We start from the raw sequence: 14108 nt of genomic DNA, 5'->3' as shown, positions 1-14108 counted from the left end.
GAAATGTCTCTAATATCTCTATCTTATTGAGATAAATTAGTTTCCTTGTAGGGAACAATTTCTAGGTGTGGGATGGACACACTTGAATACAGCTCCAGTTTTTATTTTATTACTCTGCTCTGACTAGGAGCTAGAGTCTAGAGTCTAGAAGAAACTGGGGAAGCTGCCTGTAGGTGAAGGTGTCCTTACACACCTCCTTGTAATTTTGCAGTTCGTGCACATGGGTACCTGGAAGGTAACTTCCCCTGGTGATCTGTGGTTCTTACCACACCACAGCTGACCCATTAGAAAAAAAAGGATAGATCAGAGAAAATTTGGTTGATTTAGGGTTAATGTGATCATAATCCATGTTTCGCAGAAAACTGTGCTCTACCCAGGTAGATAGTCAAGAGCTGTGTGACATAAAAATGCTTTATTTTTTAAAAAAATATTTTTATTGACTTCAGAGAGGAAGGGAAAGGGGGGCTGGGGAGAGAGATAGAAACATCAATGATGACAGAGAACCATTGATCAGCTGCCTCCTGCATGCACCACACTGGGGATTGAGCCCACAATCTAGGCCTGTGCCCTGACCGGGAATTGAACCGTGACCTCCTGGTTCATAGGTCGACGCTTAACCACTGAGCCATGTTGGCCGGGCAAAAATGCTTTAGTTTGTTTTAAAGGATAAACCAACTTTGCTCAATATAGTTGCAGGCTCCAAAAGCACTATTAGCCCTTTTGAAATTTGAACTTATTTAAAAAACAAAAAAAGCCCTGGAAATGGTGTCTTCATTGGGCTAGTCCACGTCCAACCTGGTGACAGAAATAAACACTGACCAGGAGTTCATGTTTGATTTTAAAATGTATCAAATCATCCCTTGATTAACGTTTTTGTTTTATGGCTTCATTTCAGAAGTGGTAGGAGAATAAATTCTCGCCACAAGAGGGAGCTGCACCATGGGAAAATGAATGGGCTGTTCTGGAACGTGTCTTTATTCTGACGCTTTGATATCTGGGGTCCTCCTAGCCCTGGGCTACCAATTTCTAGAGGTAGCAACCAAGCGTGTCTTTCATACACAAACCAACCAACCCAGAGCCCTCAGGGCAACCAGTCTCTTTATAGGGTCTTCCACCCAGTCCACTCTCTCCACAGGGCTAGGCTCCAGACAACTAGAGGCGGCCCTTGCACCCAGAGCCCGCTAAAGTGATTCAGACCAGACCTCTAAACCTGCTTGCCCTGCCTTGCCTGCCTTCTCCTAGAAGCCACAACAAAGGCCCCTGCCCACACTTCCCCGCCCTCTGCCTCCTGCCTGTCCTTGCTGCTTCCTCAGGTGCCCCCCTGCTTGACCTGCCCTCTCTGCCTGGGAACTGTACCTATCTTGTCTCTTGATCTGTTGGCCACCCCTTTCCTGGAAAAGAAAACCTACATTCTGAAGTAGCTAACCCCACATCTCAGGAAATTCTATTGTCTCTGCCTTTAGGGCATATCCAAAATTCAACCACTTCTCACCACCATCACCCCTTCCATCCTACCCACCATCATGCTGTACTTCCTGTCTCTGCCTGGGTCCCCTACCCTCCTGCTCCATCTACCTTCCACCTGCTCACACCCAGAGCGGCCCTGTTACCCCAGGGAGGCAGGTCTTACCACTCTTCTGCCCCACTGGAAGGGCTAATAACAATGAAAACAGCAAAGGAGTGTTTGGAACCTTCAGTAAACTAAGTGAACAAGGCTGGTTTGTTTAGAATTTGATTTTTTCAAATATATTTTATTATTGATTTCAGAGAGGAAGGGAGAGGGAGAGAGAGATAGAAACATCAATGATGAGAGAGAATCATTGATCGGCTGCATCCTGTACACCCTACACTGGGGATCGAGCCCGCAACCCAGGCATGTGCTCTGACTGGGATCGAACCACAGCCTCCTGGTTCATAGGTTGATGCTCAACCACTGAGCCATGCCAGCTGGGCTGTTTAGTATCTTACATTATTGGTTGACCTCTCATCACACTCTGAGTTAAAAACGAAGTCCTGAAGAAGGCTTTGGGGGCCATATAGAATCGGATTTCCTGGCCTTCCTGTTCTTGGACACTCCACGCAGCTCCCCTCAGGGTTTGGCTCCTTACAGCTCCTCCTGGACCCAGAACCTTTCCCCAGACCCCCAAGCTTGGGCTCTCTCCTGTCAGTGAGGTCTCCCAATCTCACCCCTACAGCCCTCGCCCAACAATCCCCCCCCCCGCCCCCCCCTCCCCCGCCTTCTTGTTCCATAGCACTGACCTGTCACTTCCTGTCTGGTTGGGACTCTGTTTTTGTGCACTGATTTGTTAATGGCCTAGAATAGGGACTGGCAGGTGGTAAAGCTTGCAAAATATGTCTTGAATGAATGAGCAAACTGAGAACATGATTTAGTTCAGTCATTCTCATGTGAACTATTTGGAGAATGCTTTGTGTGCCCAGTTACACTTGCAGGACCCCAAAGCCGGCCATCTGAGGGGAGGCTACCTAGATGGTTTGCTTAATGAGCCGTCGCCGTCGACAATGTGTGGCTCGCAGCTGGTGTGACCTGCTTGCTGGCTTCCCCCGGTGCAGAGAGGGGGGACCAGTGAGGGCCGGTGTGTCTGTTTTGTGTTCCCGTCTGCCAGGTAGTTTCCCTGATCATCTCATTTACGTTCAATACCCTTAACACTTATGTCATCAACCAGAGATGCTTCGGGTTGATCTTGCTAATTTTTCTGGATTTATGGGTGTATGTGGAGTCATGACAAATATACAAAAAACTCCTAATCTTTCCATACTCCTCCTCAGGTCTTACTACAATGCTTTGAAAATGGGAAATGGTTAGTAATATTTTTAAACAACTTAAAATGTAAAGTTTGCTTAGTAATCAAAATATATAGTTGGATGGGTGATATGAAAACAGTTATTCCCTTTCTGCCCTTGACGACCAAAGAAAGACACTGGCAATGATTGTATATTTTGTTTAATACTTGCATTGTTTCTATAGCGCAATTATAGCAATCTTCAAATTTACTTTTCATTACAAATATTTGTCAAGTTTTGTTTCAGAAACATTTTTCCTACTCTCTTGCACATGCACCCAGACACACTACAAAAAAACTCATTCATAACTCAGTAAGGGCAAACATTATTCATGTAAACATCTTTCATTAATTTCCCATAATTTTAAAAAATCATAGAATTATAGATATTGAATAAGGCTCATAGATTTAGTTCAAATTCCACAGAAGACCAGTCATAGATGCTCATTAACTGTGGTGGGGTTAACTTTTGGTTGCAATAAATGCTGAAAGTGCACCCCTGGCTTCCAATCCGTAAACATACCTCACAACCTCATAAATGCAATAAAAAGAGAAGGTAGGAAAACCAGGAGGAAAACTTTTGAAGTAGGGAGCTCAGAACCACGAGCCTAATTTCTTCTGTGATAAGCAGGCATTACGTAGTCCCTGTATTTCCTAGTCCATGAATCAAGATTAATTACAGTGACCCAAAATGTAACCAAGCCAATGTTAAGATACAGTGGCGTGTGTGGACATATTGCTAGTATACACAGTGAAATTTTTTCATAAAATTGGTCATGTCATTCTATCCAGGACCAAAGCAGAAAAAAGAAAAACCCCACTCAAGTTGAAAACCATTGTAAAGGAGTGTTTTAGGGGAGCTGGGAGGTATGTCCCAGGGGTGTGATTGGTCTTGGTCTTGGTCACAGACGAGGAAGCAAGGACTGGCGTGATCCGAGGGCGTCTCTCTCTGGCTGGAAGTTTGGTGCTGACGTGCATAGTCTCCCAGAGCTGAGACAGGAAAGGTTCTGTGCTGAGAAACGGGCCCCTTGCCAGCTGCGCCCTCCCTCCTCCTCTCTGCGAGGCGGAGGTCAGGAGGCAGGGGCTGCTAGCAACACCGTGAAGTCCCACCCCGGGGTCTGAACCCCAACTCCACTGAGGGCAGCCTCCCTGACGTGTGTGACTAGGCAGTAAGGGTGGCGGTGGACGGTGGCCAGAAAACCCAGCTCTGAGGTTCACACGGCCACGTCTGGCTTCTGATTCTGCTGCCCTGCAAAGAAATTGTGCTCTGGATAAAATGCACCAGTGTCTCTAATGCCTTGAACTCACCCCAGGCCCCCAGAGGCCAGGAGTGATGTCGCTGAAGCGTGGACACCTCCACGAGCACCTAACTTACACCAGGACGGGCTGAGGCACTGGGGAGCCTACAAGCTCTCTCCACATCAGGTGCAACAACGCAGGGAAGTTGCCTCGGGTCAGAGTTAATTGTAGGCTTTTGATTTTTAAAAATCAAAATTGATCTGCATTGTATCTCAATAGACTCAGATAAATCTCACCAAAAAAATTTGTAATTTGTTTAAACAGCACTGGAATAATTCAACTTCATTTAAATATAGTCATTCTACCATGAAAATATTTCATACAAACATCTATTTACATACGAACACATTAAAATTTGTGAACAGGGTTTCCACCCTTGTGGTTGTATGGCTTGAAATCGTTTCATTGCTTTGAATCTGTATGCACACATTTGGCAAAATAAAACCATTAAAATTTAGAGTTTTTAAACTAAAAAAGGTACACCGAGGCTCCGCCTCCTAAAGGGAAAGATCAAAGAAAAAACAAACAAACCCCAACCTATCAAGGTACCTCAAGTAGATGTGGATTTAATGTATTTTGTGAACCTTTGATCTGTGGCAAAGAAACATCACAACCATCAGCTTTGCAACATAGTTTTTGCTCGTTTTTTTCTAAAAGGAAAAATGTCTGGCTTCTAATTCACTGCTCTTAGGACAGAAACTTGAGGCAACTGTTTTAAAACAAAGCAAAACACAACTTCACCTTCTTGGCAGATCTTAAATGCATTTTGCAGGTGAGTGGCTGAAACAATTATTAAAGGGAAGTTACTAAAGTGCCACGTCTCTCTCACTGGCGAGACGAGCCTAGAATTCACTGTTCACAGTTCCTGCCATTTTAACAGTTACAGCTGCACGTGGGGATGGTGGCACCTGGCCTCCACCTGGGCCTTTTCGGATGGTTGGTGGGAAGGAAATCATTTTTCAAGCAGAAGAACCTCCGGAGGGCAAAGAGGTTTCACTGCAGCCCCGGCAGGCTCACAGAGGCCTTGGAGAAGGCCGCCCAGGCCGAAGCCGTGAACAGAAGAACAGGTCCTACAGAACTCACGTCTTCCTGGCCTGCTCTCCTACTTCCATCCTTTCTTTGCGTGGGAAATTCAGTTCTTACAGTTGTTTTTGTCAGTCCGTCCCGATGTCCATTCGGGGACATCCTCCCACGGATGAGTTCCTATTCCTAACTAACACAAGGTAACATTTCACCCCAGAAAGGCCGCTGAGGAAAGTTCTGGTCGTGCAGGGGCTGGGCTGAGAGGCTCTGAGCGAATCCCCTGGTGACCTGGCGGGCTGCACCCCCACGGGCACCGGCCGGTTTGGGGGCGAGCAAAAAGTGACTTCTGTATTCCCCTCGACATGGGATCGTCCCCTTTCCTGCTGTGATTAGGACGCTGAGGACCCGACCAGCCCGAGGCTCTGACGCCTTTCCTCCCGCAGCGGAGGGAAGGATTCGGCTCCAACTGGGAACAACCCTCGCTTACCCACCAGTTACTTCCTTAGGGACCGTCAACTCCCTCGACTTCTGTTCCTACCTCCAGGTCACGGTGAACCCGGCCTCCTCCCGCTCTCCCCTGTGACAGAGCCTCACATCTGGGAGTGTGTGCGTGTGGCAGGGGCACGGCAGGAGCGACAGAGCCAGAGGGGACACAGGGTCAATGGAGAGAGGTCCACGCCGACGGGAAGACAGACGGGGCGGCCGAACAGAGGGCGCTTGGAGCCAGAGAGACCTCCAGGGAGGAGCTGCGAGCACAGAGGAGAGAGGGGGAGAGAGCGGGAGGTCGGTCGGCTGGGGGTGTAGGTGCGCAGACACCAGGCCTTGTCACAGACGAGGGAGGAGGAGGAAGGAGAGGGCAGGAGAAGAGCCAGCAGACCCCGAGGGGAGGAGGGAGAAAGACGGAGAGAGGCTCCGCTGGGTTTGTTTCCTGCGGGGCTTTAGATGCTGAGTGTCTTCGTCCAAGTAATGAATGGATGGTTGGTTACTCACTACTTACAACTTTTCCATCCCTTTCATCATAAAAAAAAAGTAAAAGAAGAAAAGTCCCATTTGAATGGGGTAATTAGAGTAGCCCATAGGACAGAAATCATACCCCCTTGCAGTCTCAGGAATGAAATCCTTCCCAGGGTGGCTGCCTCGGAGGTGTGGCCCCGCCATCCTCTCCCTGACCTCCCTCCCTGACCTGACTCCACAGCACAACCCCTTGGGGTTCATTAAAGCCACCTTTCTCCCGCTGACACCCCCTCGCGTGGGGACCCATTGGAAGGAAAGCACCTGTCAGAACACAAGTCCCAAGGCCGCCTGTCTGTCAGCTTACAGAGCGGCCTCTTCCTACAGAATAGAAGCGATCCTATCCTGGCGCCTTCGAATCTGAACGCAGTCTTCGGTCCTTTGTGGGACATCTTTCTGGCAGCCCCGAAACCTCTCATGTGGACCATCAGCTTATCTCCCTGAAACCTGGCCACCCAGCTGCTCCGGCCCTGCTGGGGAGGGAGCCTCTGCAAGCCTGGCCTGCACACAAGAGGAAGGGCGGCTTTTGTCACCGCGCGGAGGGCTGAGTCCCGTGCCCAGGGGCTGCCTGCACGGAAGGCCGTGAGAGCCTGGGCCAGGCACATCTGGGCGATTCTTCCTAAGAGCAACGCGTAACGGACAGGAACTATCAGACCGTCTTCTGCTGGGTTCTTTGCTCTTGTCCTCCTCCCAGCAAACCTGTTCTCCTCAGCCAGAGCTCACTGCCAGCTACAGCCTGGAAGGCTCCATTCAGCTTCCGGGACCAAAATGGTCAGGTGACAGCTGCCGGTGGAGTCACTGCTGCTCCGCAGACCTCCCAGCCACCCCGTGGGGGAGTCTAGGGAAGACCAGCTATCGCACGTGGTGAGGGCGCTCACAGAAACCCCAAGCTCTCCGAATTCGGTCAGAGCAATCCCAGTTATGTAATATACCTAATTAGCTAAACTAAAAACAGGTTTTTTCTCTCCTTATTTCTGCAGTCGTGATTACACATGGCTTGCAAAAAGGCTGAAATGCTATTGATATCACTGCTTTAAAACTATACAGGTGTTACTCTGAATTCACAATGCCCTGAAGCAGGTAAGTGCTTTGAAATGACAGTGATGAAGAGCTTTAGCGTTAAGGTTGACTTGTACCTAGTGATCAGTGTGTCTCTCTTAATAGTAGCGATTAAAAAACAAACAAAAGCAAGACAACTTGCGAACTCTGTGTTAGAATTCAAGCTTGCTATTTGACTTCTGAATTCAGCGCGCTGTGCCACAAGCCGGACTGCTCTATGTTATGTACATTTAATGTGTATGCCCAGAGAAAAGAATTGCTAACGCTATTGAAGATACTGCAAAATCGCCACAGTTACTGCTTAGAAATACTAATTTCCCTCTCTTCTTTCTTAAAATATATCTATTACAACTCTTCCATAAACTTAATGCAAACAAAGTAAACTCTTTCTTCTTCTCACATCTTAATGCAAAGATATCTTTGTTTACATGCGAGAATAATAATTCTATAATAATACCCCGGCTCTATGAGCCAGTACTTTAATATTAGGACATAATAATGAAACAATGATATAGAAAGAGCCAGAGAGACCTACACACTGGCACTGACACAAAATCCATTTGGGAGTTTTCCCTTGTGAAAGATATCTAAGATAGGGAACAGACTGAGGGGTGAAATGGCTCAAAAGTGGGGTTCTGTTTGCTAGGGGGAAAAAAACAAAGCCATTCTATTGCAAGATACAGATCAAAGGTTAAAAGGCAAATTATACTACATTTAGAGAATAAAAATGTAGTAATTCTCTATCCTCCATATGGCCCATCTGCAGGCGTGGTGACAGCACGCTTTGCATTGGCCATAGGAAAAAAACATCATGGAAAAACCACTGACTAAAAACGACACAAAAGCCCCTTTCCCTTTTTCAGTCTAATCATTTGGCATCTCTGAATGTGGTCCAGATTTAGACTTGAACCACCCAAGAACCTCCTGCTGTCTACGTCAAGTGCTCCACAATGCCTCTCAGAAGGACGCCGCTGCGAGGCTAGCTAATTTTAAATCTGGTATGAGTAATACAGTCAAACCTAGTTAGTATGCGAGAAGGTGGTTGTTGCGAACGCAGAGTGAGAGGATGTGTGATGTCACAGCACGAGCAGTCCCTGGTTGTCCCGTAGTTGGATAAACATAGTGCATAGATCCAAGTTTCTATTCCAGGTCTCTGAAGCCCAGGGCCTGGCCTTCACTTCTGCTGGGTGGCCTGGAAGGCCTTCAGCTCCACCTGGTACCACTCGGGGGCTTCGGGCCCACTCTTCCCCGGGGGGCTGTGGTCATAGCCATAGGCCACGGTGAGCTCCTCGTCGGCCTCCACTGCTCGGAGCGTGCGGATGCATTTGATGGGCCCGAAACGGGGGTGGACAAACCTAGACATCAAGATGTGCACAGTCATTCCCAGGCAGGTTAGAAGCAAAGGCTGGGGTGTGGGGGCTGATGCGGAATCTCCCACGTGCTCTTCCCGGACACGACATGTAGGTCCTCAACGTGGGGTCCCTAGATCACCCAGGAGGCGCTAACAGGGGAACCTCAGCCCCATGGAGACCTGCAGGGTTGGCACCTGCATTTGATGTCTCATGCATTTACTGTCTCCTTTTAAACAAAGGCATGCACTGAGACATCAAAGAAGTTTCCAGGTGATTCCCAGGCACGTGAGAGTTTCCGAAGCACTGCTCTATCTTCCTTTGTGAGCATATTTGGCACTCCGTACTTATAAACCAGCACTCACAGTCACCAACAAAAGTCTATCCTTAACAAGAAATCGAACCCAGCGCAGCCTGCCCGCATTTCAGCTCACCTGGCCTGTACCATCGATTACCTGGCTGTACCTGGCGGAGGGCAGGGGCGGCTTTACCAGGGCATTGGGAGTTATAAGAAAGGGCCCTGTGGATTTCCAAAAGCAAAAAGCTCTGTACTCCGCCCCATAAGATAGAGGACGTATTCTTTTCTAGCAAACGTGTAGATGAAGGTTTCTCTGAGTGGGAAAGCTAGGGCTCCCTGCCACCCAGTGTACCAGTTCCCCGGAGAGCCTGCTGCGAGGGGCAGCCTCTCATCCCAGACCGACCCAGTCCCGAGTCCCGCAGAAGCAGAGGCAGGACTCGCCGTATCACGGTCCTCTGTCAAGGCTCCCCACCCAGCTCACCCGCCAGCTCGCTTCAGGACAGGAAATAAATAAGCAGTGGACTCCCCTAACAGCTGCCGAAACCCAAAATGGGGGTGCGTGGGGCACAGCTAAAGAGAAATGAGCTTTGTTTTTATATGCATCTGGTCAAAAGTCTCATGCATTTACTGTCACATTTTGAACAAAGGGCATTGAGACATCAAAGGAGAAGTTTCCAGACCTAAAGTCAGGTTGGCACATTGGTCATGATTATGTCCTTGGCTGGTTCCTTCTGTCAGTGATGGGAATGGAGTGTGGCTGTGGCTTAAGGACATCATGTGTGTGGTTAAAAGGACCAATGTCAACCTCATTCGAGGGGTCCCCTACTTTTACCCAACTCAGGGGTCATATTTCCGAAAAGCACATTTGAGTTGGGGGTCAGAAAACTCTAACGTGAGTCCTGGTTCCACACATGATCTTGCCTCCTCTCGGATAGCTCAGCTCTAAGTCTGAATCTCACTTTCCTCACGTGCAGTAATCCTTATCTGACATGAGTGGATGTTGTGACAAAGTAGGGTCACATATCTAAAGCACCTCACAGTACCTGGCACAAAGTGAGGACTCAACTAGTATTAGTTACTATGGTGAGCCTGTGCATGTGTGAGAGCCTGTGTACGTGTGAGAGCCTGTGCACGTGTGAGAGCCTGTGCACGTGTGAGAGCATGCACGTGTGAGAGCATGCATGTGTGAGAGCCTGTGCACGTGTGAGAGCCCGTGCACGTGTGAGAGCCCATGTGCGTGTGAGAGCCTGTGCATGTGTGAGAGCCTGTGCACGTGTGAGAGCCCGTGCACGTGTGAGAGCCCATGCACGTGTGAGAGCCTGTGTGCGTGTGAGAGCCTGCGCATGTGTGAGAGCCTGTGCGCATGCGAGAGCCTGTGCACGTGTGAGAGCCTGTGCACGTGTGAGAGCATGCACGTGTGAGAGCTGTGCACGTGTGAGAGCCTGTGTGCGTGTGAGAGCTTGTGCATGTGTGAGAGCCTGTGCACGTGTGAGAGCTTGTGCACATGCATAAGAATCTGTGCACGTGTAAGAGCCTGTGCACGTGTGAGAGCCTGTGCATGTGTGAGAGCCTGTGCACGTGTGAGAGCCTGTGCACGTGTGAGAGCCTGTGCACGTGTGAGAGCCTGTGCATGTGTGAGAGCCCGTGCATGTGTGAGAGCCTGTGCACGTGTGAGAGCCTGTGCATGTGTGAGAGCCCGTGCATGTGTGAGAGCCTGTGCACGTGTGAGAGCCTGTGCACGTGTGAGAGCCTGTGCACGTGCATAAGAATCTGTGCACGCGTGAGAGCGTGTGATGTGCATAAGCATGTGCACATGCACAGAATTCTCAGGTTGTGCTCCCTCACAGAGCAGACCCCTGGACAAGGGATTCAGGAATTCCTTATTAAAATCACAATTCTGTCTCAAATTAAAATATTAAAAAAAATAATACTCCTGAAACGGAGTTCTAGTTAATGTTCTGGTGCAGGATAAATATCCCGTGAGCAGCTATGACTTCTCTTGGAATCCTCTTTTCATTTTCCTGCTCACCATCATTATTTTTAGAGTAGAACATGGACAGACTGAAAAGAAAGAACTCAACTTCAGCTGTTGGTTCTTCAAGGCGGTACTAAAACACAACGGACAAGAACTCTTAACTCCTTTGACCCAGAGGCCTGCGGTTCCTGTCGGGGATCTGGGACAGTGACTGGAGTTGCCCCACTCAGTTCCTGGGAGGACCCGCTGACCTAGAGTAAGTGGTGGTAAACGTTAGCTGCACAGCCGCTTGGCCCCTTCTCGACGTCACCTGTACTTACAGCCAGGAAAGTAGTTCTTGACTGTCCATTGGGCATTTTGTACCCGACTACGGTTAAAACAGCTTACAGAGGCGCGTCGTTTTGTTTGTGTCGAGTGTGCATAACAATGCCACTGAGTTTAGAAACAAATGAATGCCATGGATCAGTATCTGACTTTTATATTTGATTGTTCTTCAGGGAGTCTCTCTGCCCTAAATAACTAATTGGTCACATTGGGCTTGAAAAAATAACCCTGAAGAATACAGGGACTTGATTTTGCACAAATGGTTCCTTCTCTTGTCTCCTGTTCCCTCTTCTTTTTTGGTGAAAAAAATTATCTTTGCAGTGAAATCACAGAACTGATTTGTTTTAAAACAGCCTAAGTAGCATTTATTATCGTTGTTACCACTGCTTTAAAGGGTTGTTGTTAAGCTGTGTGCAGCTTGGAACGATGCTTTGGCCTAATTCACGTTGGCCGCGAAAGCCTTGGAGTTAATAAGAGTGTCAGTTTCATTTCACATGACACACGCATTGCCATTTCTATCTGCCCTTTAAAAAGAAGTTGTAGCTTCAGTACTGGTTGCTGACTGCCAAGGAAAGCAAGTCACAGCCAGAACAATTTTTAAGCTGTCTCAGGGATGTAAGAAGGGACAGTCAAAATCCTGGCAATTTTCCTGTAGGTTAAATGCACGTGATCTGATCCCGTTAACGTCAACAAGCTGGAGGGCTGAGGGACTGCCTGCAAACTACAGAGGAGCAGGAAGGTTGCGTGGCAGGCGCCCTGGCTCCCAGGAAGAGCTGCCATTCTCATGCTCAGCCAAGGACAGCAGTGACGACAGTACAGAGAATCCCAACTGTACCCTTTAAGGAACAGAGACACTTGACTCTGGGAAGAGAACATTCAGGGAGAGCATAAAACTACTGAAATATTTGTAGGGCTACTATGTGGAAGAGAGATTGACATGCTGCACCAGAAAGGGAGACGGTTAGGCTCAAGAGCTGATGCTACAGGGAAACCTATTTGGGCTCAAAAAATAAAATAAAATTCATTCAGAGAGCACCAAAACTAATTTCAGAATATCTGTTTGTCCAGACAGCCACCTTTGTGGATCACAGCAAGCTCCCCATCAACAGAGGTTTCCAAGAAGAGGTCCCCTGAGCAGTTGGGAGAGGAGTCAAACCCCAAGGGAAAGGTAGGATTGTTTGATTTTAAAAAAGCCCCAACAGCTTTGCTGAGATATAATTTGCATCTCATAAAATCCACCCATTTAATGTATACAGTGCAGTGGTTTTCAGTGGTGCACTCATCACCACTATCACATTTTTAAAAAGCTCCCCCATTTTCAGTAGGCATTAAGCCCCAGTTCTCCCCACTGCCCCCAGCTGTGGGCAACCACTCACCTGCATTTGGTCTCTAGGAATTTGGCCGTACTGGACAATTCGTGTAAATGGTCTTTCATGACTGGCTTCTTGCACTTGGCATAATGTTTTCAAGGCTCATCCATGTCATAGCATTTGTCAATACTTCATTCCTCTTTATTGTCAAATAACAGGGACTCTGGTTTTATAGGTCTTTTACAACACCGAGACCTCGTGAGTGCCCTACGCTTAGGAGTCTCTCCTTCCTTTCAAGTCATGAAAGCATTCCCTACCCTCCATTATGCAGAGTAATTTCAATTTTTACTATCATTTCAAATAACACTCTCCTTAATTTTCCAGAATGAGACAACAAAGAGCAAAAAAGCCACCGTGAAACAGCAGCTACTATATACAGTATTTCCGTAGCCTTCCTCCTCTTCAAAGCACTTTCCATTTCGTTGCCTGCCCAGGCCAAAGGGTGGTGATATAGATTCTGAGTTTCAAGTCAGAACCGTGAGGCCCTGGGCACGGGACCCTCGGGTATTCTGAGGGAGCAGCCCCCTCTGGGGCTGGGCACACCTGTGACATGCCTTCCTGACTCGGGGCCTGAGGCACAGAGCGCCCAGCAGCCGGCCGTCATACTCACATGTCGTAGATACAGTTTGGCGTGAAGGAGTGATTTGCCTTGTGTCCCAAGGAGGCACAGTACTTGGACACGTGGTTGTAGGGCTCAGGCACGTCGATGACCGTTTCTTCATCAAGGGAGAGGGTGTTCCCATTGAGGGCCCAGTCCCTGCTGTCAACCTGCAAAAACCATGCAAGTGAGCGTCAGAGAGGACCTTTCTCCCCAAAGCTCAGAGATATTGACTCACTTGCCCTGAAACTTCCTGGTCTGAGTGCCAGGAACATGAAAAGAGCCTAAGGCATTGCTCTGGTGTTGATGGTGCAAAAGGCATCCGTGGCCATCACCAGGGAGCTCAACTTACTATTTATTGATTTTTCCTTATCTTATATGAAAAGAAGGATGGAAAGTCTCTTACAAAGACACACAAATATGACCAGATGTTCCTATGTTTATTTTTTCACGGCATGCTGAAACCTGTTACCTCAAAAGACCACCAGCAAACTCAAGTTTTCACACATCCATTTATTTTTTCAAGTTGCCCAAACAAAGCAGAGTTGAAGCCTTCTTTCAAGGGGGCACCTCACCACCATAAGAGCTTAAGTCCCATACACTTAATCCAAGTCAGGATGTGGAGTACAGCTGTGCTAAGAGCATTAAACTTTTTGTCTTTAGGGAGATACTTAAGGAAGTTAATTGTAAAGTGAAGAAATAAGAACAGACAATATGAAATCTGGGAAATATATCAAAGATTGTGTCTTAAAGGAGGTGATCCAACTCTTTAACTTTTTATTTTTAATTTTTTTGAGGGCAGGGGAGAGTAGAACCCTTCCTGGCTAGATGTAGGCGACTGAATGGCTTCTGCACAAACAGAAGGAGGGGGTCTTCGTACAAAGCACCCTGCCCAAGGTCAGGAGTTAGAGTCTGACAGAGTCCAAATGGACCGCAAGTTTTCAGACACTGGGTATAGTCCAGTACGAAGCAATTACTATCTTATTGACACATCCCACTTT

General features: G+C 47.9%; 1 protein-coding gene across 1 annotated transcript in view; it reads right to left on the bottom strand.

The window, feature by feature from the left end:
- Positions 1-7108: 7108 nt before the first annotated feature.
- Positions 7109-14108, bottom strand: part of SETD7 (SET domain containing 7, histone lysine methyltransferase) — a 41462-nt gene continuing 34462 nt past the window's right edge. Inside the window, exons 7-8 of the mRNA XM_081093493.1 lie at positions 13120-13277; positions 7109-8548 (exon numbers count right to left, since the gene is read on the bottom strand). Of these exons, the coding sequence (XP_080949619.1) occupies positions 8368-8548; positions 13120-13277 (339 nt within the window). The 3' untranslated portion in view covers positions 7109-8367. The remainder of the gene's footprint in view (positions 8549-13119; positions 13278-14108) is intronic.

This window comes from Myotis nattereri (assembly GCF_964212035.1).
Source record: "Myotis nattereri genome assembly, chromosome: 5".
In the NCBI taxonomy this organism is placed as follows: Eukaryota; Metazoa; Chordata; class Mammalia; order Chiroptera; family Vespertilionidae; genus Myotis; species Myotis nattereri.
The sequence above is the reverse complement of the archived record's forward strand: the minus strand, read 5'-3'. Positions and strand labels throughout refer to the sequence as shown.